At 56.9% G+C, this 25,772-nt stretch overlaps 1 protein-coding gene across 1 annotated transcript; it reads left to right on the top strand.

Moving 5' to 3' along the window:
• The first annotated feature begins 34 nt into the window (after positions 1 to 34).
• Positions 35 to 25,267, top strand: KIF19 (kinesin family member 19). The gene is made up of 20 exons (XM_063080369.1): positions 35 to 73; positions 1,880 to 1,960; positions 12,050 to 12,160; positions 12,821 to 12,908; positions 13,203 to 13,339; positions 14,415 to 14,540; positions 14,959 to 15,153; positions 16,585 to 16,731; positions 18,597 to 18,719; positions 20,071 to 20,236; positions 20,915 to 21,089; positions 21,220 to 21,418; positions 21,934 to 22,204; positions 22,285 to 22,406; positions 22,848 to 22,981; positions 23,240 to 23,345; positions 23,502 to 23,589; positions 24,137 to 24,534; positions 24,742 to 24,901; positions 25,137 to 25,267. Exons 1-20 carry the CDS (start codon positions 35 to 37, stop codon positions 25,265 to 25,267), a joined length of 2,997 nt encoding a protein of 998 aa, XP_062936439.1.
• Positions 25,268 to 25,772: the final 505 nt, after the last annotated feature.

A 25,772-nucleotide genomic window follows, 5' to 3' on the forward strand; every position in this document is an offset into this window, starting at 1 on the left:
GGTCGTGGCCTGAGCCCCTCCGCCCTCCGCAAGCATGAAGGACAGCGGGGACTCCAAGGACCAGCAACTCATGGTGAGACCCCTTCCACCTCCTCCTCGCCCCCCTCCGTGGCCCCGGAGCCCGCACTACCTCGGTCGGCCTCCAACAGACAGGGCGGTCCTGTCCCCTCACGCTCACCCCTCTAAGGACAGGCAAGGGTCAGGGGCTGGGACTGTCCAGACCAACTTTCCCCAAGTCCTAGAGGATGGGTATCGAGAAGGTATCAGGGCCATCCTTCTGAGGACTGACAAGTCAGCCCAACCTCAACCCCAGTGCCCTTTCCACACCCTCCTATGGGGGACCCCGCCCCCAAAGCCTGTTCAGATGGTCTCTGGGGCAAGGCTGCTCTTTGATCTGAAAAGAAAAGCCCGGGGCAGAGCTCAAAGGGAAGGAGGGAGTTTCCTGGTGAACCAGGGAGTGCCCCTGTCCTGGTGGGGTAGGGAATTTAAAGAGAGGTAGGGGTCACTGGTAGGAAGACAAGAGGCGCCTCCACCCCGCATCCCGTGCCAGAGGAGCAGCATGGGGTCAGGACTGGCTGGTTATTGGGCGGCAACAAAGATGGTGTCCAAGTCAGGACTCTACATATTTCAGAGAAGAGCTTGTAGCCTCCGGGATGGCCCCCAGAGCCCTGGTGGTCGGGACAGATGAGAAGGTGGGAGTGTGGGCTGTGGCAGGTGGGTACAGACGGAAGACAGAGATTCCTGGTCATCAGTACTGCTGGGCCAGAGGGAGGAAGGGATCACTCAGTGACCCCAAGTCCACCACTAGGCTTGGGATGGGTGCTGCCCTCCTCTCAGCCCCTCTCCAGCCCTTGACTTCTGGGATCTGGGAATGGGCCTTCCTCACCAGCAGGTGGGTGGTGATGTAACTGGAGGATAATGTCACCCCCTAGACACAGCCACCTCTGTAGGGCAAGCTTGCTTCTCCAAAGAGGAGCCTCGACCCCAGCCCCAAGCAAGCCCTGGGTTCTGGAACATCCTCTCTGGCAGTTTAGAATGTGTCTCTTTGAAAATGGTTTGCCTTGGTGTGTGTGGTGTGCTCTCCGGAGCAGGGACAAAGTGTCCTGCCCTCCTGCCAGTGAAGTCTGGCTAAGGAGGCCACTAAAGATGATCTGAGAGGCAATGTAGGTCCCTCCAAAAGTGAAGTGTCCTTACTGGGCAGGAGGACCCATTAGCTAGGGCTACCCTCACACCAGCAGCTGTTTCCCTTTGGTCAATAGAAGACATGCTCCCCACCCCCCAATCTTTGGGGAGACCCATGCACTAGATGAAGGCTCACCGTCTTCCTCAGGCTGGAGAATAGACAGAGGATGGGACCTCGGTTGCACTCTCCTGGGGTGGGCATGTGGTCACGGTTGCTGGGATGCCTGATGAGGGGGAAGTTCCTTCTCTGTCCTAACTGCTAGGCCCCATCCCGCAGCCACCATGCCCACGCCTTCAGTGGCAGCACATCATTCACGGACACACAGATGGGCTGCTCCAGTGCCAAGGGCTCCAAGTTCAAACCCAGGGGAGCAGCTGGTGTTTAATTTGGGCGTGTGACTGATGCAGCCTGGAGGAGCACACAGCTCTCTTCTCTAGGGCTCTCCGTGAGTCCCAGGCTCCTGGGGAGATTCATAGACTCAGACATAGCCTGACACCCTGTGGACCTGCTGCCCTCTGACCTAGGTGGTGGCCTTGAATCATGGAATTTTCCTCAGGACAAAGGAGGCCTGGGATGGCTGGACACAGGAGAACCCATGGAGCTTGCCTGGTGGGGGGAGTCCCGAGGCCCTCTCATTATTCTCTCCGGGGCTGCATGGCCTTCTGCTAATCCCAGGGATGTGGTCATCCCCCTCAGGTGGCACTCCGGGTCCGGCCCATCAGTGTGGCAGAGCTGGAGGAAGGAGCCACCCTCATCGCCCACAAAGTGGATGAGCAGGTATGGGGGCTGCAGGGCAGACATCTGCTCAGATCGTTCAGTTCACATGGTGGGGACAGGAAGGACCCCCGTGGCTAACAGCTCTTTCCCTTCTCTACTTGCTGTGCCATTAGTGACATTGTCAAGGAGCCAGGGGCTCTTCTTCCAGGAAGCCTTCCTAGATTGATCCAAGGAGAGCTGAGAGCTTCCCTAGCCTGGGTGGGCCCTGATCATTTACCTTCCATGTGCCCATAGCTTGGCTTTCCCACCTTAGTATGTCTGCAACCCGTAGAGCAAGTATATATGTGATCTAGAGCCAGAGCTCACCTCTAGAGTGTGCATGTTTGGCAAAATCTTTGGCTGTCTGTTTGCAATCTTGGTCCTCACATCACCATGATGAGGTGGGTGGGGCACACGAGGCAATAAATATTTATCAAGTACCTCTGGAACATGCTGGGGACCGTGCTGGGAGCTAGGAAACTGTGGTGACAGAAAAGACCCTGTCCTCTCCCCATTGCCTCACCAGCTCAGTGTGGCAACACGAGGTGTCAAAGAATTGAAGCAAACGTGAGTTTGCAGCTAACTAGCCCTGCAACAAAATGCATAGTGACACGACAACCAGAGGGGACGCAAGTTAGTCCCAGAGATCAGGGAAGGCTCTCTTGAGAAATGGTGCTTGAGCTGAAACATGAGGGGTGAAGAAGACGTAATCAGGAGTGTGCATGAGGGCAGAAACTCCAACCAGAGGGACAGGCATGTGCAAAGGCCCTGTGGTGAGAGGGATTATGATGCAATTGGGTAACTGAGGAAAGCTCAGTGTGGCTCAAGCAGCAGAGAGAGAGGCCAAGAGTGGATGAGGCTGGAGCCTGGTAGGGGGGTGCACACCCCACACAGGAGCCCACAGCCAGGGTGTTTGTTTGGGCAGGCAGGTGAAGACTGGGCTGCCAGGGTGGGCATGGGCACAGTGGTGGGGGAAGCAGGGGCAGGCTCAATGCCCAGGTAGGAGTGTCAGTGCTGGGATGTGCTGGTGGGTGAGAGAAGTCAGATGCCACTGTGCAGTGGAGAAAGGCACAGGTGGGCACCTGCTGCACCTGGGCCAAGATCCCTCAGGCTGGACTTATAGAGCCCAAGGGCCATGATAAACAAACAGGAGGTGGATGGCACAGCCTCCAATGCCTGCCTGCCTCTGGTCTCCCTGGCCAGGTGCCCCCACGCTTTTTCCTTCAGCATGATGTGGAGCTGTGGGCATGGCTGAGCCACTGGTCCCAACCTCCTGATTTCTCTTTCCTACTCCTTCTTGGGAACAAGTGCATTCCTCCAAGACCACAGGGAAAGCAGGGGATGACTGGGAAGACCCCGTCGAAACCATTGGGGCCCAGCTGGAGCAGGATGGATGTACACGAACAGCAATGTAGGGCAGGGTCTGCCATTTGCCAGCTGTGTGGCCCTGGGCGGGGAGGGGGGTGCTTCCAGGAGCCTCGGTAGCCTCATCTGTGAGTGGGGACAGTAGCCGTATGCCTTCTGCAGAGGGTCTTTGTGGGCCAGTGTGTGCACACACCTGCCCAGTGCCTGGCACACGGAAACATTTAAAAGACGTTAGCGTTGTCATTCTGTGAGACTGGAATTCCCCAGGGCTGCTGATTGGCTGATGAGAGGGGCCAGCCCTGAAGAGAGCTCAGGAGGAGAAACCTCCTTCCAGGCAAGGCCACTCCCAGTGTGTCCAACTTGTCCCCCACCCCCATATCAGGTCCTTGGGTTGGGACAATGATGTTTCTCTCTCTGCTATTCCTGGCTCCCGGCCAGTGTGGGGGCTGATAAATATTAACTGACGCTGATGGAAACGCTCCCTGTCAAGGGTACAGCGCATCGTGCCCACACCCAGCAAACACTGCCTCCTTTCTGATTCTGTGAGTGCAGAGGGAGGGGCTCCTTTCCTAGGTCCGGCTGAATCCAGCCAAGCTACGCCTCTGAGAAAGCCCCGAGCTCAGCAGCCTTAACAGGTCTGCTCCTTTGTCAGCTGAGAGACACAGAGGGTTGTCTGAGCAGTGTGGCTCCAGGCTCTCCTCGCAAGCTCCCTGCAGGCTTCTGGCCCCTGCTCCTGTCCCCAGTGCATTTGAAGATAGGCTTGCCCTGGGGGCCGGGCCCAGCCCTGCTGCCCAAGACCTACAGTTTGGGAGGAGCCACAGCATATTCCAGGCTGGGAACTTCCTGAGAGCAAGCTGTTTCTCTGACAAGTCAGGCCCTGGCAAGTAGGAGGTGAAGATGCACGAATCCAAGAAGCAAAATGGGCATCCGTCTCCCCCGGCCTCCCGCACTGACCAGCCCCCTGCCCCTGACCTCTGCCCCTCTCCAGTGGCCCCACAGTTCATCTGAAGCCCTGGCCTGCAGGGGAGCTTGGGGGGTCCAAGCTCTTGGTCAGCGTCACTGATGGGCCAGCGATCAGTTGAAGCTCTGCTCCTTCCTCCTGAGGCCCAGAGGCCCCATGGGCCAATGAGGTGACTTTGGGAGCTCACCCAGGATAACATGGCGGTGATATCTCTCTCCAGCAAAGGTGTGGCTGAGCCCAAGTGCCTGCCTCTAGGGAAGACATTGGGTTGGGACATCCACCTGCTGTCTAAGGCTCTCTTGGTTGTAACTATCATGGTCTGCGTGGCCCAGCCTCTCCAAGGGGCTCCCCAAGCCAGCTTCTCCTGGCCATGGGTTCTGGGCTGTGCCTCTTGCATCCCGCCTCCCCTCTGTGATGGGGGGGTGCTTTTCCTCTGCTGGTGCCATCTCAGGCCCGACGGTGGAGGAGCTGCGGAGCAAAGCAGCCCAGAGCTGACTACTGAGGGCTCAGCCCCTTGGTGGCCAGCAGGGAGGCGGGAGCTGCCGCAGCCCCCCATCAGTGGGTCCTGAGTGGGGAGAGGTGGACTGGGGACTCAATCACCCACGGGGCTTGGGCCACCATGAAGAGTCCTGGGATAGCCCTCTTAGGGCTGGGCATTGCTCTCCTGTGGACATTTGGGATGTGGGAGATGGTAGCAACGAGGCTTGACAGGGTGGGTGGTCACTCCCACGGGCAAAGTGTCCTCAGAGACAAGAGGCCAGTGTGCCTGGATTGTGGGGAAGGTGGAGTTAGCGTTTGGATTTGTAAAGATACCTCAGCAGGCCAGGGTCCCAGTTCAATTCCAACAGTAATCTCAATGCCTCCTGTAGTAGGTCCCTGTGGGCTAATGTATGCACTGTGCCTGGCACATGTTAGTTCATCTCAAGGGCTTAAATATGGGATGGTTTCAGGCCCCAGAGGTAAGTAAAACCCAGCCCGCCTCCCACTTTCCCAATTCCTGTGTCAGAGCTCTCAGTACAGTCCCTAAATGGTCACCTCCCCATGTATGTGTTCCTGGGAAAGTGTGGTAGGAGCTCTGTCTCTTAGTAGCATCTGGGATGAGACTAGACCCTAAAACCAGACCCCTCAGAGATGCCATTGATGGTGGCAAGGGGGTGGGACAGCCTGAAAGGCTGGTGGGGCCCCAGAGTTCCAGGGTGGGGGAAGAGACTCCAGAACAAACAGCCGCCTTCTGCTTCCCCCATCCCCACCCCCCTCAAGCCCGCAGCCTGCTGACTCTCCTCCCGGCTTTCCAGGCTGTGATTGTCTGCAGGACTGAAGTCAACGGATAATGTGTATAATCCCGTAATTAGCATTTATCAGCTCAAAGCCCAACTGCCACCCCCGCTGCTCCTGGGGACCCTCAGAGCCAGGCAAGGGCCCTCCAGGAGGCCCAGCAGTGGGTCCAAGGCCAGGAGGGCAGGGCGAGGGTGAGAGGGAAAAGACGAGAGAAGGCAGAGGGACCACTGAGGGAGACTAGGTTGGATGGTGTGACATGGGGGGCAGAAAGGAGAGAGCAGCGTAAGAGGTGCCCTGGGATCCCAACAGAACAAAGACTACAACCAGGGCCCCAGGAACCAGAGACCCAGCCCTGCTGTGTCCTGCCCAGAGTGGGTGGGGAAGCCAGAGATCCTCCCTGGGTAGAGACCTCATCAGAAGACAGCAGAACAAGAGCCTGCTCCACCCACTCCAAGAGCTGTTGAGAGGATTAAAGGAGATCATGTAAGAGAGACCAGTGGCCACGCAGATGCTGAGGCTGTTGTGAAAGATAAATAAAGTATAAGGTGACAGATGCCAAATGCCAGAGACTGAGTGCTGTGGGGCAGCCTCCTTCAGCCCACTTGCCTGCTGGGATGGGGGGCAGCGGGCTGGGGTCTCCTTGCACACTGGCCATCTGGATGCTTCTTGACCCTGTTGCCCCACAGAGCTGAGCGTGGTAGAGAGTGAGCAGGGGAGGGTGTGAGGATTCTTTACCTTGCCCCCCTCAGCCATTCCCCCATCTCCCCAGCCCCTCCCAGCCCCAGGCAACCACTAAACTACTTTCCATCCGTGTATTGCCCATTCTGGACATTTAATGTAAATGGAGTCAATCAGTTTGTGGCTCTTAGTGTCTGGTTTCTTTCCCTTAGCATAATGTTTTCGAGGTTCATCCACATTATAGCTGGTAACAGAACTTCACTCCTTTTCATGGCTGAGTAACATTCCACAGTGTGTATATACCACATTTTGTTTATCCATTCATCAGCTGATGGGCATTAGGGTTGTTTCCACTTTTTGGCTATTGTGTATAATGCTGCTAGGATGTAAGGATTCTTACACTTAGCAAGTAAAAGGGTACAAGGAGAGGTGTTAAAAATTCAGATTTATAGGCCCACTCCCTCAGAGATTCTGACTCTGTGAATCTGCGTGGTATCTGAGAATCTGCATTATTCAAGCTCTTTGGGTGACTCTGATAAAGGCATCAGCAGACCCTTTGAGAGACACAGCCCTAGACTATCTTCTAGGTCATCCCTCCCACTATCCTGAGCCTTGGGATTTTCAGAATCCTATAGCCAGGTGGGGATCTGACCAGTACATCAGCCAGATGCAACTCTATACTAAGCAGCCAGCTGGGCCTTGGTAGCTTTACAAGCTCAGCAGTCTCCATTCTGGCCTTTTCCATCCATCCTGCAGGCTGACAGGGCCCAGGGACACCCTTCCTGGGATCAAAGTCCCCATTATTGAGGACTCACAGGACAGTACATTTACAACTAGAAATATGACCAGCAACAGATTCTCCTTCTTAAAGAAAACAAACAAAAAATGGCAACAGCCTTATAGGCGTGACATCCACCTAGAATCAGCTTTTTATTTTGCTGTGTTTTGTTTTCACCCATGAGAACAAAGGAGCTGTGGGCCTGGCTCCCTGGACTGGGCATAAAGCCAGAGCTGATTCTCTGCTGAGGCTTCCTGAGCAGGATGGGGTGCTGGTGTGATTTCTTCTCTCAAGGTTATGGCCTCTTGGTCCTCCCTAACTTCCAACTACACAAAACCTGTGGCCCAGAGAAGTGATGCCATTTGCTCAAGGTCACACAGCAGTGTCAACACTGGGCCCCATTTGTGGCACCCCCTCCCTTGGGGATCTTTACTGCCAGTCTTGGAAGCTGGAGGAAGAATAGTCTATGTCACTAGTTTTCAACTGGGGGCCATTTTGCCCCACATGGACGTTTGGCAGTGTCACAACTAGGGGGAAGGGTGCTACTGGCATCTAGTGGGTAGAGGACACTACTAAATATTGTACAATGCACAGAACAACCCCCAACAGAGAATTATCCAGCCTAATGGGTCAGTAGTGAGAAACCATTGGCTAGGTTCAGCCATTTGGAGGCCAGCAAGTATCCTGTCAAAACTGCAATGCTAACAAAAGCACCCGTAGCTTAGTGGTGTGCAGCAGGAAGAGCTCTGACATGCTTGGTGCCATGCATTTCTCACCTAGGAGATGCTAGGAAAGAGCCTGGTCCCTGATAGGGACATGGCTTATGGATGAGATGCCATCTCCCTGGCCTGAGACCCCTGCTTCCCTACAGGATCTTGAGTTTCTACTCTCAAAGACTCCAAGTTGGTCTGGAACTCCAGTTCACAATTCGCGTTGATCTAAGAGCAGGGCTGGGAGGGGAGGTCATCGAGGGGGAGGCTCAAGCTGGGGCCTCTGCTGACTTAGGAGTCCTGGAGCTACAGGGGCAGCTGGGCCTAGAGGGGCAGGGCTCTGCTATGAAGCCTCCCACCTTCCCTTCCTGACTGTCCCACCCTCTTGCCAGCACTAAAAGGCCCCTGTGCATCCTGTGTGAGCAACGTCCTCATTGAAACCTCCCAGAGGCAGGTGCCCAGTGTGCCACTGGCATGAAAATGTATCCCTTGGGGCGGTGAGGGAGACCGCCCATGCTAAGCCCACCCCCTGAGGGCTGGTGGAGCAGCTGGCTGAAGCCCCACCTGGGGTTCCAGCAACACTCACCCTCCTGCAGCAGGTGAGCCTGCCTTGGGTGGTGTATTCATTTGCAAGGCTGCTATGACAAAATACAATACACTGGTGGCTTGAACAACAGAAACTTGTCTCACAGTTTTAGAAGCCAGAAGTCTGAAATCGGGGTGGCAGCAGGAAGGGATCTGCTCCGGGCCCCCCTCCTTGGCTTGTGGACGTCACCTTCTCCCTGTGCCTTCACATCGTTTTCCCTCTGTGCTTCTCTTTGTCCAAATTCCCCCTTTCCATAAGGACACTGGTCATATGGGATTAAGAGCCCAGTCTGCTCTAGTGTGACCTTATCCTCACTTAACTAATTCCATCTGCAACGACCCTATTTCCAAATCATGTCACATTCTAAGGTACTGGGTTTCAATTCAACTTATGGATTTTGGTGAGGGGTGGGCACAATTCAACCCCTAATAGGTGGGCATTCACCCAGCCAGGCAGTGGGCAGGCTGGTGGTCGGGAGCCTGGGTTCCAGAACCCAACAGCTCTGAATCTCACCAGCTCCGCACTTTGCATGCAGCTTTGGGTACACTACTAACCAGTCTGATTCTTCATCTGCAGTCCAGTGATAATAAGCTGCCCACTCGTAAGTGGTCAGGGAGAGTGGGAAAGCATGTGCAAGCCCTTAGCCCTGTGCCCGGCACACTCACAGCTCCCCATGAACGGCTCTGGTCAGCAAACGTTCCTTGGGCATATGTTATGTGCCAGCCAAGGTGACATTTAGAGGGAGCCTGGGTGGATGGGTGGGAGACTCCCAGAGCAGATACTACATGTGCTCACGGAGGGAGCCCTGGGCAGGTGGGGACAGGCAGATGCACACGTGAGTTCTTGGGTCTATGCTAGGGCGATTCCTCGCAGGGAGGATAAAAGGTGAAACTCCGCAGCTCTCTTCCCAACTCCCTATTTCTCCCGAGAAACCTCAGTGATCTCAGCTGAGAACCACTGCCCACGGCCTGCCTCTCACCTCTGAGCCTTCCTCATGCATTTCTCTAATATTCTCGCCTCACCTCACCTCCTTCGGCCACCTCTTGCTCATCCTTTAAGACCCAGTGCTGATGCCTCCTCTTCCAGGAAGACCTCCTCTATGGCAGGGCTGGATTAGGTGCCTCTCCTCTATGCTCTGGCACTTTCCTGGTTAATAAAATGATCTGTGAGTGTCTGAAGGCAGGAAACCTGGCCTCTCTTTTCTCTCTTTCCCTAGGGCCTTGTTCCATGCCTGGCACATGGAAAAGTTCAGCAAACATGTTGAACTGGCCTGAACACCCTGTGCTGGGCCCCATGGCATCCCAGAGCATCCCTTTCCACCCATCCCCAGCTCAGCTCCAGTTCACCTGGCCTAGGGGCACAAGGGCTCCAATTGTGTGCCTGAGTGGCCAGGAATGGGAGTTGATGCGCTAGAGCACGGGGCGAGGGCCGGGGCCCGGGGCCCAGACAGATGGAACCCACACAAAGCCCTCTTTAAGCAGAGATCATGGCAGCCTAGATATCAAAGGAACCAGATGCCCACGGTTCCGTGAACTTGGCGGTGCCTGGAGGTCACATGAAAGTCATCCCTGGGGGGTGGGCATCAGTGTCTGCTGCTCGCCCTCCCCGGAACTGAAGACCCCAGAGAGTGCCCCTCAGGCCACCGGCCCTACCCGTGTCCACAGGTGCACTGGCATTCAAGGTGAGAGCTGGTACGGCTGGTCAGGTTCCTGTTGCCTCCCCTGGGGACCCATGCCAGGGGACTCGGAGCCAGCTTTTATCTTCAGTTGGGTCCGAAACTTGAGCAGGGCTCATGCTGCTGGCTTTGGGCCCTGGGGCAGAGTAGATCCTGGAAGAGGCTTAGAGGGCATTGCAGCCGAGACCCTGGGGAGGTGGCCTGGCTAGGGACAGGTGGGCACCCCAGGTAATAGCAGTGCAAGCCCAGACTCCTGGCACTTGGCTCACTGTGGCCACTCAGGCTTTGGCCAGCTCAGGGAGGGGCCTAAGTCAGTGGCCCTGTTCTTCCTCTGCACAAAGCCCCAGCCCAGCCTGTCTGGGCCTTCCCCTTTAACTGGCTTACCTGGAATCCCATCTGATCGGATAAGATTTCTGCTCGAGGCTCCCGGGTCTGGCGTCCTGGGGAGCCCCTCACCCTTCCCACCTCCATTAAGAACCCCAGAAGGGGGCCTCACCAGATTCCTGAGGATCTTAGGGTACCTACTCCAGGAGTCCAGGCAGTGAAGGAAAGGGGGCTTGATCCCAGGGCACAGGTAGAATGCTGAAGGCAGTCTGGTGGGGGTCCCAAGCTGTCGCTCTGCTGGCACTGGGCCTCCTAAATCCTTGACAGAGGTGGACCCAGAGGCACCTCCTGGGGATCTCCAGAACCTGCAGAGCTCACCATCACCTCCTCTGCCCCTTCTAGGTGGCTATCCACATGACTTCTCTGTTCTTAAGCCCTTTGGGGGGCTGTCAGTAGCCCTGGCTCCCCTGCTGACCCAGGAGGGAACACAGCCACTGTCTCTGCTATCCTCAGGTGGCCCTATGACAGCCTGTCTTCTTCAGTGCCTTGCCATCTGTTAGAACTCAGTTTACCTCCTTGGACATCACCCAGGGTCATATTAGGTAGGGCTAATGTGTACAGTGACCTTGACTTTGTGCCTTGACTTCCCCATCTGAGAATAATAATCATGAATTGATGAAAAGGGTTCAAAAACATTAGCTGTTGTTCTTATGTACTGGGGGGGGGGCTGGGAGTGACAGCTCCCCACCACACCCTCCCTCCCACTAGAAGAGGAGGAGCCTTGTGAGGCACCCATGCTGGCTGAGGCCACCCGTCTGGCACTCCATTCAACGTCGCAGCCCCCAGGGAGTGTCCTCCCGCCTCATTAGAAGCAGGCACAGCTGCTGCTTGTTTTCCCCCGGCTGTCTGGCGTGAGTCAGGACTCCAGGGAGCCCAGGTGCTCCCAGACACAGAATAGCACTTAGAGGTGCCAGCCACCTCTCAGGGGCACCTCCACCCCACCTGCCCCTGTTCCCTTCGTCTTAAATCCCCCCAAACCCAAGTCCTCCCACATGTCTTTGAACATCTTCCATCATTTCCATGAGTCTAGTACATACCCCGTCCCCACCTCTACTCTAGACCAGGATCCCCTGGCAAGGATCCAGCTTCCTCTGCAACTCTGCATGAACCCAGGACAAGATTCAGAGTCTGTGGGCTTTGAACCCACATCCCAGGCTTTGAGCCCTGGTTTCTCCACTTGCTAATGTATGCCCTGGGGCAAGTGTCTTGTAGGACCCTGATTTCCTCATCTGTGAAATGGGAGTGAAAATTGGCCCTACCGCCTGGCCTCGTGGGGGTGTGTGCAGAGTGCTTGGAACAGGTGCCTGCATGAAAGAAATGCTTCATAAAAGCCAGCCTCTGTTGCTGCTCCACCATCTCAGGAGAGGCAGCTTGGGTCTGGTGTCACAATCAGGGGAAGGGACCACTGGGTCTGGGGCTCACACATGGTGCTCTCTGCCCCCTTGGGACTGTGCTAGCCCTGGAGGGGCAGGTGTTAGCTGTCACGGAGGCTTTCCCTTTGGGCATCCAAGGCCAGGCGTCCAGAGCTGACACATAGAGAGCTGGTGAACTCTGCCTCTGGCCCCTCCCACTCCTTGCCCACCTCTGGAGGTGAGGAGGGGCGAGGTCAGAGTCCAGACAGGCTTTGTGAACTCCTGCAGCTGACACAGTGGATCTCAGGGGCCAGAATGATGGGTCCCTTGGGGACCTTTGCAGATGGTGGTTCTCATGGACCCCACGGAGGACCCTGATGACATCCTGCGGGCGCACCGCTCCCGGGAAAAATCCTACTTGTTTGACGTGGCCTTTGACTTCACCGCCACCCAGGTGAGGAAGGTCCTGGCCCAGAGACATACAGAGCCCCGCTCTGTCCTTTGCCCACTCGGGAGGGGCCCTCAGGGGACCCTGCCGTGGACCCTGAGCCTTCCCTCCACCACCGCCTCAGGCAGCTGCACTCCTGAGTTTTCCCCCTTTGTCAAAGGCTGCATGTGCCTGGGCGGGGCGTACGCCCACCTCCCTCGTGGACACGCTTGGGTAGGCACTCAGCTGCCCTCCCACATGGCTACCCATGTGGAACACACCACGGCCCCGTCAGAGCTGCAGGAAGCAGCCCGAAGCCCATCTGGTGTGGGGACGGTGGGTGGTGGATAGTTGCGGGGAAACCGACACCCTCCTGGGGACCCCCGTGCTGCCCATCTGCAGGGTGCGCCCAGGAGCAGATCAGATGCGTCCTCGGGGCTGAGGGCCAAGAGCCAGCTGTGGGGGGAGGCGTCTCAGGTGTCCTGCACTCTCTCTCAGGCTGGTGTCCCCCCGCCCCTGTGCTGTAAGCAGAGACATCCCCCCCCCCACTCCCCACTCCCACTTCTCTCAGGCCTGGGGCTCCAGGGACAGGAACCTCTCCTGTCAGGCTCCAGGACATGCCAGTGGGCATCTCTCCTCTGTCCTGCCTGTGCTCCAGGCCTCTGACTTGTCTCCTCTTCCCTGCAGGAGATGGTTTATCAGGCCACCACCAAGACCCTCATTGAGGGCGTCATCTCAGGCTACAACGCCACTGTCTTTGCCTATGGCCCCACAGGTGAGGGGGAAACCCAGACCACGTGAGAGGAGTGTGATGTTCCTGTTGTCCCCCCGCTTGAGGACCGAGCTCCTCACCCTCATTACAGAACTAGTCCAGCTGGGGCAGGAATCAAGGGTGAGGCTGATCAGTCCCCAGCCAGGGTCCTCCAGCTGCCAAGGTCCCATCCTGAGCCACGGACATCATCCTCCCTGTCCACCTCCTCCCTGGCCATCTGGGAGGTCCTAGCGTTAAGGAAACAAAGCCTCACTCCTGGCCCCCACCCTGCCTTCCCACCACCCTGTTCTGCCCCAGGCTGTGGGAAAACCTACACAATGCTGGGCACAGACCACGAGCCTGGCATCTACGTTCGGACCCTCAATGACCTCTTCCGTGCCATCGAGGAGACCAGCAACGACATGGAATATGAGGTGTCCATGTCCTACCTGGAGGTGAGCCCCCCACCCAGGCTTGGATAGAGGCACAGAGGACTGGGCTGGCCCGCCGATGTGGGGCCAATCGCTGGGCAGATTCTTGGGGTGCTCATCGCTGCTGCTCACCCGTGTGCATACTGTTAGCCCTACTTTACAAAACCCTGAGGCTCAGAGAGGTTAGGCAACTAGGTCAATGTCACACAGCAAGTGAGAGAGTCAGGATTCAAACTCAGGGCCCTGTGGCTTTACAGCTGATCCCTGCCCACCAATCCACACTCCAAAGCAATCTTGTCATGAGCACAGATCCCCACCACCCTCCCAGATGGCTTACCACCTTGCCATCCTCGTGGGCCCATTCCTCAGAACAGACCCCATCTACCCTGCCAGGCTACCTCCAGGGACTCCATGCACGTGGGTACAGGTGAAAACTGCACATACATGCCATGTATGTGTTGAACCTGCAGGCCTTTGCTACCCAACCACAGCCCCTGGTGCCCACCCTGTGGGAGCACTACCACCAGGCAGTGATGGGGGTGCACACAGCAGCCAGAAGAAGAGGAGGAAGAGCCAGCGGGCTGGACTCCATCTGGCTCCTCCGGGAGCTGATAATCTCCTGGGTGACAACTCAGGAAGGGCAGTGAAGCGGAGCTGCCAGCGGCTGCCCAGCCAGCGTGGTGTTGACTCAGCCAGCAACACTCACTTGTGTGGGCAGGGGGGGCATCCAGGAGGAGTCACATAAGGGTTGCCTGGCAACAAACAGGGCTCCCTCACCTGGTATGGAGCCTTGCCACTGATCAGGTCCCTGTGCCCTGCCAGTGCCTGGCCAGTCTGCAAAGGGGGTCCCATTTGGCTTTGAAGCCTCCTGTAACCTTGGCTCTGGCAGCCACATGTGTCCCTGTGGGTGCTAAAGCTCCCCCAGCCCCACCCCATAGAAAGAAGGGGCTTTTCCCTCTAATCAGGGCTTCTCTGAGTGGAACTCAGGAAGTGTGAGCTCCAGTCTCCTGCTTGCTTGACATGGAGGGGAACTTTGTCCTTGCTGGACCTCCTTACCTTCATTGCCCCATTAACGCCCTCTCCCTGCCCCTCCCATCAGATCTACAATGAAATGATCCGGGACCTGCTGAACCCCTCCCTGGGGTACCTGGAGCTGAGGGAGGACTCCAAAGGGGTGATCCAGGTGGCCGGAATCACTGAGGTCTCCACCATCAATGCTAAGGAGGCAAGTCTTGTGCGGCAGCCAGGGGCTGTGGAGAGGACACTCATCACCTAAGGGTGCAGGAGGGGTGGGGGCTGAGGCCAGGAGCCCCTGCCCACTCAGCTGTGGCTGGGACAGACACAGAGAATCCTGGGTGGCAGCAAGAGGTGGGACTCATACCTGCCATCACATCCCCAAAGCACTGACCCTGGGGAGTGACCAGGCAATGCAGCCTCCACATTCACACAGAGACCATGGCCTCCAGGGAGCTGAGGCCACCGGCTCAGGCCCCTCAGCACACAGAGGCCAGGCTGCCCTTTGCCAGCCTCTCAGATGCAGGACCCTCCCCTGCCAGCCCCCAGGGGCTCCTTCTGTTTGCGGGAACATCTCCACGTGCCCCTGAGAGCTGCCTCTCCTTGCTCCCTCCCTCCCTCCCATCCAGATCATGCAGCTGCTGATGAAGGGGAACAGGCAGAGGACCCAGGAGCCCACGGCCGCCAACCAAACGTCCTCCCGCTCCCACGCCGTGCTCCAGGTGGCCGTGCGCCAGCGCAGCCGGGTCAAGAACATCCTGCAGGAGGTGCGGCAGGGCCGCCTGTTCATGATTGATCTGGCTGGCTCTGAGCGTGCCTCCCAGGTGAGGCCAGCACCCGGGCTGGGGGCTCGGGGCTGGGTAGGGAGGGCTGTCCCAGAGGGAAGCAGAGGACTGAGATTACGTCCTGCCAGGTGAGGCTGGCTCTGGGGGATGGCAGCAGGAATAACAGCCTCCCAGCTCACCAGGGGATGTGGGGGGGGGGCTGTCTGTCCCAGGGAGGTGGAGGAGCTAGGCGGGGGGGGGGGGGGGCCCAGGGTAAGGAACTGAAGGATGTCGCAGCAGAGCAGTCGAGCAGCCAGGAAAGGATGAGTGGAGTGTCCTGGGAAGAGACAAGGGGCAGCCGTGGGAAGGGGAACGGGAGGATGGGGGCTTCTCCAGGAAAGGACTCTGCGGCTGCCCCAGGGCAGGGGGCAAGGAAGACAAGGAGTTGGGTGAAGGGGCAGACAAACACCTCCTGACTAGGGGGACTTGGTCAGAGCCGGGAGAGGGTCCAACCGATCGCATCAAGGAGAGGAGAAGGTCTCTGTCACCCATGACTCGAAACATCTTTGTCCCCTGCCACTAAGTCCTGCTTGCTTGGGTGGTAGCAGCTCCACCCAGCAGGCATAGGCGGGACCCCCTCCTGTGGGCAAACTTAGCAGTTTCGTGGTTACCTGCGCGATGAGGCTGGTGATGTTACTGCTAGCACTGGAGCAAATTCAAGGGAACGGACAGCGGCCAGGGGAGTTAACAGCGCTCGTGTTTGAATGTGTGGGATTGGCTTTGAACAGGGTGGGGGTCAAGAAACACACCCCTACCTTCCAGGAAACCCTGAGGGCTTCCCGGAGGGGGCATAGGGAGCGACCTTGAGGAGAGGGCATGCCCTCTGGCCACTGAAGCCAGCTGGCTCTGGCTTTGACAGGCTGGACAGAGACACTTCCTTGGGGAGCTGTGGGCAGAGCCTCCTTGGCCTTGACGCGGTCCTGCAGCCCCAAGAAGCGGAGAGAAACCCGCCCTGCACAGCACGTGCACTCACACACACACTCTCCTACCCCCACCTACTCACATATGCTCAGTTTGCTCCCACGATTGCACACACACTCCGCTCCTTGCTCCCTGGGGCCTGGAGCACCTCTCAAGCCGAGCGCCCTGGTCCTGCTGCTCCCAGCAGAGCTGCCCGGGAAGCCGCCTGTGGACGGCAGCCCCCCTCCCATGTCATTCACAATGCCACCCGGGGAGACACAGCCCCACTCAGAAGCCTTCAGCCCACGGCTCTTGTTCAGACACCTTCCTTCTCTTACCTTCTTGAATGGCCTTCAGGAGCCCGGGGACGAGGGTGGGACAAGACCCTCTTGTGTCCTGTCATCACTGCATTTCAGGGCCCCAAGGGAGAAGAAGGGTTCTATAACCCAGGATCCCCAGGAGGGGTGGCCAGGGCGAAACCCAGTCCCCTGCCCCGTGAGACCGGAGTTATACCCTTTGCTCATCCCCCAGACACAGAACCGTGGGCAGCGCATGAAAGAGGGGGCCCACATCAACCGCTCCCTGCTGGCCCTGGGCAACTGCATCAACGCACTGAGTGACAAGAGCAGCAACAAGTACATCAACTACCGCGACAGCAAGCTCACCCGGCTCCTGAAGGTACCCGCTGCAGCCAGGCCCAGGCAGCGGGCACCTGGCACAGGGCTGCCAGATGTAACAGATGAAAAGACAGGATGCCCTGCTAAATCTCAATTTCAGATAAATCACAAGTTTTTTTAGTATAAGCATGCCCCATGCAATATTTGGGACATCCTTATCCTTCAAAAAATAGTTCATTGTTTATCTGAAATTCAAATGTGGCAACCGTAACCAAAGGATGGGCAGCAGAGAGGGAAATGAGCTGCACCTGTCACCTCCCCACCCCCACCCCAGCACTGAGGGTCTGAGGGAACAAAGAGTCATCCAGATTAGGGGTTCAGGTGGACAGCCAGCCTCACAGTCCACAGAGTCTGCTGTTTGGGGGCCACCTTTTTGTGCAGGGGTGTCCTTAGTCTTAAATGATAGCAGTGTCACTGAGTGTCCACTGTGTTCAGTGCCTCACTCCACTAGCTCCTTTAATTGTAAGAAAAAGCTCTATGAGTTAGGAGAATTGCATTTGCAGATGAGGAAACTGAGGCACAAAACAGTTAAGTAACTTTCCCAAGGGTTCACGCTAGTAAGTACTAGAAGTAGGATCCAAACGAGGTTTCCTGTTACACTTCTCACTGTGTAACAGAGACGGAAAAAGGATTACTCAAAGCATCATGAATGCAGTGAGAAGCCCGAAGGGACTGCACCTCAGCAACTCCTCTGTCAGGAGGAGAAAACTGGGTACAGCCCTGGCTCAAAGTTAGCTTCTGTTTTTTATTGTGAAGACAAGAAAGTTTCACAAGAAAAATCAGTTGATTCAATTATTACAAAACGACACAAAGACATGGGGAGTGTTACAAAAGTTATCTATGGCTAAGTATAGCTTAAACAATGAAAACTAGTAACATCAGTAAAATTAACAATGTGACATTCCAAAGTACAATTAGTGAAAAGCTAAGTTGGTCAAACTATGCTCATTATCCAAAGTATAACCTCTCCTGGGCCGGCCCGTGGCTCACTCGGTAGAGTGCGGTGCTGCTAGCGCCAAGGCCCCGGGTTCGGATCCCATATACGGATGGCCGGTTCGCTCACTGGCTGAGCGTGGTGCTGACAACACCAAGTCAAGGGTTAAGATCCCCTTACCGGTCATCTTAAAAAAAAAAAAAAAAGTATAACCTCTCCTTAAGCAAAAGTTGCGTTCTTATGATAAAATCTAAGTATAATTATCTCTAAATTTTCCACCAACAGACAGTTTGCCCCTAGCAAACATCTTTTCACATCTTTCCCTTCAGCAATTCTTAAAATCTCTTAACAGGATCGGTATGACAACCATCTGTTAGGTCTAAAATCATTAAAGTATACAATATCATACCTAAGCAGTGATTAGAGTTGATTAGAGGGGCTGTTGCAATATTTGGGACATCTTTATCCTTCAAAGAATCATTCGTTGTTTATCTGAGAGCAAGTGTTAAGTAAACTATGTGGCACTAGACTGGGAAACTGTAGAGGGTTAGAAATCTTGCATTTGATTTTTAGAATAGGGTTTTTAGGTAAATATATGTATGTGGCGAAAGCCCTCGGATTAGGAGACTACAGTCTACAGATAGTGTGGCAAGAGCCAATGCACTTTACACCATGTGATGTTCAGCAGCCAGGCCCTACAAGCGCGTGCATGTGTGTGTGTGTGTGTGTGTGTGTGTGTGTGTGTGTGTGTGTGTGTGTGTGTGTGTGTGTGTGTGTGAGAGAGAGAGAGAGAGAGAGAGAGAGAGAGAGAGAGAGAGAGAGAGAGAGAGAGAACACACTCACACCAGGAAAGGCAGTGTGAACAGCCTGCAGGAGGAGGGTTGGGGGAGGCAATCTCCAGCTGACCACAGCCCCCACCTTCCTCCATCCAGGATTCCCTGGGTGGGAACAGCCGCACAGTGATGATCGCCCACATCAGTCCAGCGAGCAGCGCCTTCGAGGAGTCCCGCAACACCCTGACCTATGCTGGCCGGGCCAAGAACATTAAGACCAGGGTGAGGGCCCCCGGACTGTCCACCCAGGGCACATCTTCCTGGGCCAAATTTGAGCCTTTGGACTGACCCCTGCCACCCCACCACACCCTCTCTGGAACCAGCCACCACTGCACTCGTCTCATTCCCCTGTCGAATGTTACCCTGTGCCCTCTCCCTGCACCTCCAAAATCTACTTGTCTGCAGGAAGCCCATGGCTCCCAAGGGTCCCCTTCTTCTTGTTCTGGGTGTGTTCTCCCCTGGCCTCAGCCCTCCTGACTTCCCTTCTTTACATGCTTGTTCAGACTTTACGTTTTCAAAGCACCTAATCATTATAGTCATGGGAGGCAACCTTTGCTGAGCTCTTACCCCAAGTCCTTTAACATAAGGCTCATTTGATCCTCAAAAGCAGGCGGGTGTTATTGCTGTCCCAGTATATGGTGTAGGACAAAGAGGTGTAAGGATGATAAGCGACTTCCCAGCTGGTTAGTGGTGGTTCTGAGGCACAAACTGGAACTGGGCCGCCCAGTTTCCAAGTCCATGTCCTTATCTCTCTGGTGAACATGTCGGAACTCCTGCCATCTAGTGAGAAGTCTCCTTCAACCTGTTTGCATGTGGAGCGGTGGGAATGGATAAATGCATGACGGGTGCAGGGAACATTCCTCGAGCACCTACAATTTGCCTGCCACTGTCCCGAGTGCTTCAAGTTGTATCCCAGTCCTCCAGAAACTTAATGGGGGAGAGGAGATGTGTTCTTGAAATGGTTCATTGATAGTTCTGAATATTATTAACAGCAGGTAAATGATGCCAGCCGTAGGTGCCAAGGCAAGTCAGAGGATGGGGAGGAGGAGTTGGGCTGGTGGGATCCAGTGGAGCTCTTTGGAGACGGTGAGGGGGACCCTGAAGGATCTGAGGAGGACATTCCATAAGGGTGGGATTGGGAAGGGCAGAGGTTCCAAAGACAGGAAGGAGATGGTGTCTGCGGGGAGCGTGGGGAGAGCAGGATAGTTCCTCAGTTACAGCAGAACGTTCACGTGGGAACAGTGAAGCCCACGAAAATCAGAGAGAGAGTGGCGGGTCTTCAGCACCAGGTGAAGGAATTAGGCCATTCCCCCTAAGCAGCAGGGAGCCACTGATGGCTGCTGAGCAGGAGAAGCAGAAGTTTAGGAGCACGGATCTAGCAGAGGCACGCAGCTGTGATAGGAGGCTGTGAGTCTGGAAGCAAGGAGGCCATTGCTGTCATCCAGAAAGACTGGGAGAGGCAGGGGAGAGAAAGAGAAAGACCGCACAGGCAGGCCTTGGTGAGTGCCTGGAGGCAAGGACCGGCACCCGAGGTGACTGCCACCCCTCTGTCCCCATCCCGTGCTCCCTGAAGGTGAAGCAAAATCTGCTCAACGTCTCCTACCACATCGCCCAGTACACCAGCATCATCGCTGACCTGCGGGGCGAGATCCAGCGGCTCAAGTGCAAGATTGATGAGCAGGCTGGGCGGGGCCAGGCCCGGGGCCGCCTGGAGCGGGGTGACATTCGCCACATCCAAGGTGTGTGCGCGGGTCTGCAGCAGCGGGAGCCGTCTCCGGCAGCCCTCCTCTCCAGGCTGCGTCACGTTGCTCTGGGGTCAGGCAGTGCTGGGTTCAAATGCAGACTCCGGTTCTTTCTCGCGGGATAGCCCTGGGCTAGTCACGCAACTGCTGTGAGCCTTTCAGTCTTCTGCTGTAGAATGGCAGGGCGATCTCTGCTTCAGAGAGTTGATACAGAGGTCAGGTGGAATCACACAAATGAGAGACACGTAGCATTTAGCTGTGTAGGATGTCACACTGGGGGCTGTAGCGTAGGGCTGAATCCATGCCCGGCAGCACCAAAAGGGGTACCATTCCTTTGTAGACTTGCGGATTTGCTAGGATGGTTTTCTGACAGATGGTGGTAAAGTATCTAGGGGCGCCTTTCTATGGCTGACACAAAAGTGCTGTAAGGGCTAGGGGAAGCCCAGTTACAGAGGAGCTGGGAATCACCTGTGGGCCAAAGCCTGAAGGCTCAATGTGGGAGTGGGGTGTGGGAGGAGGGAGTCATCTCGGAGGTCTTTCTGGAGGAAGTGGTTGGACAGGAGGTGGGAGTGTGGTTTGGGAAGAGAGGGAAGAGAGGGCCCCGGGTGGGCTCAGACTTTCCTGGCCTGAACCTGCCCCTTCCACTGACCTCTCCCACCCCGATCCACTGGGCAGCTGAGGTCCAACTGCACAGGGGGCAGGGTGAGCAGGCGGAGATGGGACAACTGCGGGAGCAGCTCATCAGTGCTTTCCAGGAGCAGATGGACGTGCGGAGACGCCTGCTGGAACTGGAGAACCACACCATGGAGGTCCAGATCGACACCTCCCGCCACCTGCTCACCATTGCCGGGTAAGCACCCCTTTCCCTAGGACCTTCCAAGTCTCACCCCTGGGACAGATGAGTGGGGAGCTGGACGTGCACACTGTGCCCTGCCCCCGTGGCTTGAATCCCATGTCTCCTGGCGGGTGGGGCCGTGCAGCTGGGAGCATGAGAAGTCGCGCCGGGCCCTCAAATGGCGGGAGGAGCAGCGGAAGGAGTCCTACACCAAGGATGACAGTGAGAAGGACTCAGATACAGGCGATGACCAGCCAGACATCCTGGAGCCGCCCGAGGTGGCCTCAGCCCGGGAGAGCATTGCTGCCTTGGCGGGCGAGCAGAAGAAGCTGCACAAGCAGAAGGTGTCCGGGGTTTGGGGGGCAGGGGGAGGAGTGAGACCTGGGAGCTCGGGCTACACATCCTGTGTGACCTTGCTAAGTTCCTTAACCTCTCTGTGCCTCATATTCCTCATCTGTAAAATGGGAGCGGTCATGCTGCAGCCCTCATGGGGTCGTTGGGAAGATTAAATAAACGCCTGGCCCATACCATAGACTGGAAACATGGTAGCTAATATTATAATTAGGGTTTTCCGGATAGCAAATCTCTGCCTTCTGTTCTGATACCCAACCAGGGGGGCTTCAGGGTATCATGAGCCTTAAGGGTGGCAGATGGGCTGGGGTTGAGCAGTTATTCACAGAGCTGGTTCCAGGGGTGGGTTGTGATCAGGGTGGCAAGAAAGCGAGCACAAAAGGGCCACCTTGGAGCAGTCCCTAGTTACAAGGCCCAAGATTACAGCTCTGAGGGTTGGCCTCGGCACTGGAGCTCCAGCCTGAAGCTGCGAGTCCAGAGACTGGGGCTGACCCCGCGCCACCCGCAGCTGGCGCTGGAGCAGCGCTGCCGGGAGCTGCGCGCACGGGGCCGGCGCCTGGAGGAGACGCTGCCTCGGGGCATCGGCTCCGAGGAGCAGCGCGAGGTGCTCAGCCTGCTGTGCCGCGTGCACGAGCTCGAGGTGGAGAACACCGAGATGCAGTCGCACGCGCTGCTCCGCGACGGCGCGCTCCGCCACCGCCGCGAGGCCGTGCGCCGCCTGGAGCAGCACCGCAGCCTCTGCGAGGAGATCATCCAGGGCCAGCGACAGATCATCGAGGGTAGGGCCCGCGCCCTGTGCGTCTGAGCCACCCGCGGAGGGCCCGCGGGCACGCACTGAGCCCTGCCCCTCCCACAGCAGACTACAACCTGGCCGTCCCCCAGCACCTGGAGGAGCTCTACGAAGTGTACCTGCGGGAGCTGGAAGAGGGCAGCCTGGAGCGGGCCACCATCACGGACCGCGTGGCCTCCAGGGCCCTGCAGGTGGGCGCCTGGGTGGGCCCGGGCAAGTGCGCATGTGGGAGCTGGCATGGGGATGGGACCAGGCTGGCTGACACCCCTGGAAGCTGATTCCCTGTCTTTCTTATCCCACCCAAAGCCTTGCCAAGCCTACGGTTCCCATTCCTGGGCATTTCTCTCTGGCATGTGTACCCACCCAAGGTCTGAGGGTCAGGGTTGGCCGTTTGAGAAATCAAAAATGGCCCCAGATGCCCTCCCAGGAAACCAGGCCATCAAGCAGTGCACTGAGGACACCTAGCAGACCAAAGCTTACCCCTGGGGACCCAGAACACAAGCCCACTGCCCCTCCAGGGCTCCCAGCTCATGTTATAGTCCTCATCACTCTGTGCACCTTTGTCACCCTGTGCTGTTACCTAGCCAGGACCAAGTCTTCTGACTTTCCAACACTGCTTTCTCCCTCTCCAGGAAAGCTCCTTGCCCAAAATTACCCCAGCAGGAACCACACTGACCCCGGATTCTGACCTGGAGAGTGTAAAGACACTGAACTCCGAAGCCCAGTGCCTGCAAAACAGCACCCTCCCTCCCCTCAGCACGGAGAGGTGAGACCAGGGACCACTTCTCCCAGTCCTGCCTGCCACAGCCCCGTGACCTGTCCTGGGATGCTAGCCCAGATCAGTGCTAACTGGGGAAGATGGAACAGGAATAAAAGAGGGGAGGTAGCACAGGTCTGGATCCAGGACTCCTGGGTTCTCTCTCCCCTTATACCAACTGCTCCCTTGGGATGGAGGTCGGACCTCAGTGGAACCAGCCTGGTCAACAGCACCCCCTCCCACCCCATCCTCCTCTGCCAATCTCAGTGAAGCCCACCACATGTTCAAGGCCAGTCCCGGGGCCTGGCAGGTGAAGAGCTCCTCTGTGCCCACCCCACCTGCAATCCAGATCAGCAGCCTGGTGACCCAGGAGGTGAGCTCTGAGCACCCCCTGGCCCCATGAGCTCTGCTGCTGGGGGTGGAGGGCACAGCAGTCACCACTCCTGAGGCCACACTGTCTCTGCTGAGTGGGGCACGGGGTCCCTGCTGTGTTGAAGGCCTTCCTCTTCCCACCCACATCACCCCACAGGCCCCCCCTCAGGACAGCCTGGGCAGCCGGATCAACTTTTCCCCCGACAGCAGCGAGAATCTGTCAGAGATCCCCTTGTCCTACAAAGGTGTGTGTGTCCCCTGCCTGCCCTATCAGCCTCTGCCTGGCATAGTCTATACTGCTCAGATCACCCAGCCCAAAGCCTTTTCCTGCCCTTTGCTCTGCTGGTGCACCCATGCATTGGGTGCTACCCATTCTATAGAGCACCAGTGCCCCAGAGGATTAGCCACCTGCCCAAGGACACACAGAGAGCTGGGGGCACGATCAGAAGTCAGAATGAAGAACACGTGACACTTAGGATCACACACCCCCTTCCCACTCAGTGGTAATGGTAATAGCAAATATTGACTGAATCCCTACCCCATGGATAATGTAGGCTGAGCCATTATCTCAACTAATCTTCAAAATAACCCTATGGGGTTAGTTTTACCATCCCCAGTTTACAGGTGAAATTGTGGCTCAGAGGTGCCCCAAGTTTCTTAAATAGCAATCAACTGGGGATGCTGGGATTGAAACTCAGGCATTCTGGCTCCTACCCATTTCTGCCATGGAGAGGAGGAGTGTCAGGAGGTGTCATTGACCTCAGGTTGGGTGACCCATGTGTCCTGCTGCAGAAAGGAAGGAGATCCTGACGGGCACCAAGTGCATCTTGGTGAAGGCTGCCCGGCGGCGCTCACAGGCCCTGGGCCCTGAAGGGTGCCACCTGCTGGCGTCCGCGACAGAGCACAGTAGCCTGTCCCTGCACTCGCTGAGTGAGGCTGAAGATGCACAGCCACCAGGCCCGCTGGCCTGCAAGCGACCACCCAGCCCCATGCTGCAGCACACTGCCAGCGAGGACAATCTGTCCAGCAGCACAGGCGAGGCCCCATCCCAAGCAGTCAGGCATCGCAGTGATGGCCCCAGGCCCTGGCCACGTGGACAGAAGAAAAGCCTGGGCAAGAAAAGGGAGGAGTCACTGGAGGCGAAGAGGAGGAAGCGGAGGTCCCGGTCCTTCGAGGTCATGGGGCAAGGGGTGAGGCAAGGTGCCAGGAGTGGGATGTCTGGGCCCCTTCGTTGGGGGTAGGGACCTGAGGGCCCCTCCAGCCCTACACCGAACCCAGAGGCACCACCCTCAACAATGGCTCTATCCCCAAGCTGGTGTAGGAGCCAGGGAAGAGATTCCTGCAGTAGATCCCTGTGCTGTTCTCAGCCTCACCTCACTGTTCTCCAACCAACACAGCTCTCCCGCCCCAAGACACACCTCCTGGGGCCCTGTTCCACGGAGGGCATGTCAGACCACAGGATGCCAGTGTGTGGCCACCCAGCCCCTGGCATCCGGCATCTGGGAAAGATCACGCTGCCTTTGGCCAAAGTCAGGTTCCCTCCAAGCCAGAACACGGGTCAGTACCAGCAAGGGAGGGAATGGGGAAGGGGAGGCCCTGGCCAGCTCAGGGAGCAGAATGGTGGAGCTCCCTGCCCCCATGGCTGCCCCTTGCTGGAAGTATGGTTCTTACAGAATATTCATGAGACTGGCATCTTGGGTTGTGCCCCTAGGGAGTTCAAGGCCCCTGGGTGATGGGAAAACGGATAGCAGGCATCGCTAAACCACTGATCCTGGCCCCTCCCCTGTTGCAGGCCCTGGGGACCCTTCGCGCCTTGCTATTCCCCCCAACCCAGCTGGCACTTCCCCGCGGGTTACTCGTGGGCCCCACCTGCCCCACGGTACAAGCACCCATGGCAAAGATGGACGCATCCGGCATAAGTGAGGGGCCCTGCCTGGAACCAGCTCTCCTGCCCACAAGACTAAACAGGGTGTAGCAGGGAATGGGAGATCAAGGCTGGGCATGTGGGGGTGACCTGGGAGCTGGGGTTCGGGATCTCAGAAGGCTGGGCCTCCTGAGACCCAGGAACTACGGGGCTGTCTGCCTAACCCTTCCATGCTTTCAGTGCCACCGGGGAAGGGAGGTGAGGCCAGGAGGCGTGGCTGGGATGGCCGGGTCCATGGTATCCCAGCCCTGGACAGATGCTGTTGCCAAAGCCCTGTGCAGACCTGTGGCCAGTCTCAGCCTTGGAAGTCGGGGAGAGGAGCTGTTAGTGACATGGGGCTCCTGGGCCCACACCAGGGGCAAGGGCACATTGGGTGGCTGGGGAAGGGGTCAACAGGCATTTGACATATTATAGCTGGGGGTGGGGGAGGGAACCTGGTTTTGTTACTTGGCAGTGGCTTTTTTCCCCCTTTTTAACAATAAAATCCCATTTCGGTCTTGACGG

Source organism: Cynocephalus volans, chromosome 16, assembly GCF_027409185.1.
Source record: "Cynocephalus volans isolate mCynVol1 chromosome 16, mCynVol1.pri, whole genome shotgun sequence".
Lineage (NCBI taxonomy): Eukaryota > Metazoa > Chordata > Mammalia > Dermoptera > Cynocephalidae > Cynocephalus > Cynocephalus volans.

What these genes read in the sequence shown, in the direction of transcription:
- KIF19 (XM_063080369.1), top strand. Translation starts at nt 35, where the DNA reads ATGAAGGACAGCGGGGACTCCAAGGACCAGCAACTCATG. An exon ending in TGGCCTCCAGGGCCCTGCAG is followed by an intron (nt 22,407 to 22,847) that starts GTGGGCGCCTGG and finishes CTCCCTCTCCAG; the next exon opens with GAAAGCTCCTTGCCCAAAAT. An exon ending in TCGAGGTCATGGGGCAAGGG is followed by an intron (nt 24,535 to 24,741) that starts GTGAGGCAAGGT and finishes CAACCAACACAG; the next exon opens with CTCTCCCGCCCCAAGACACA.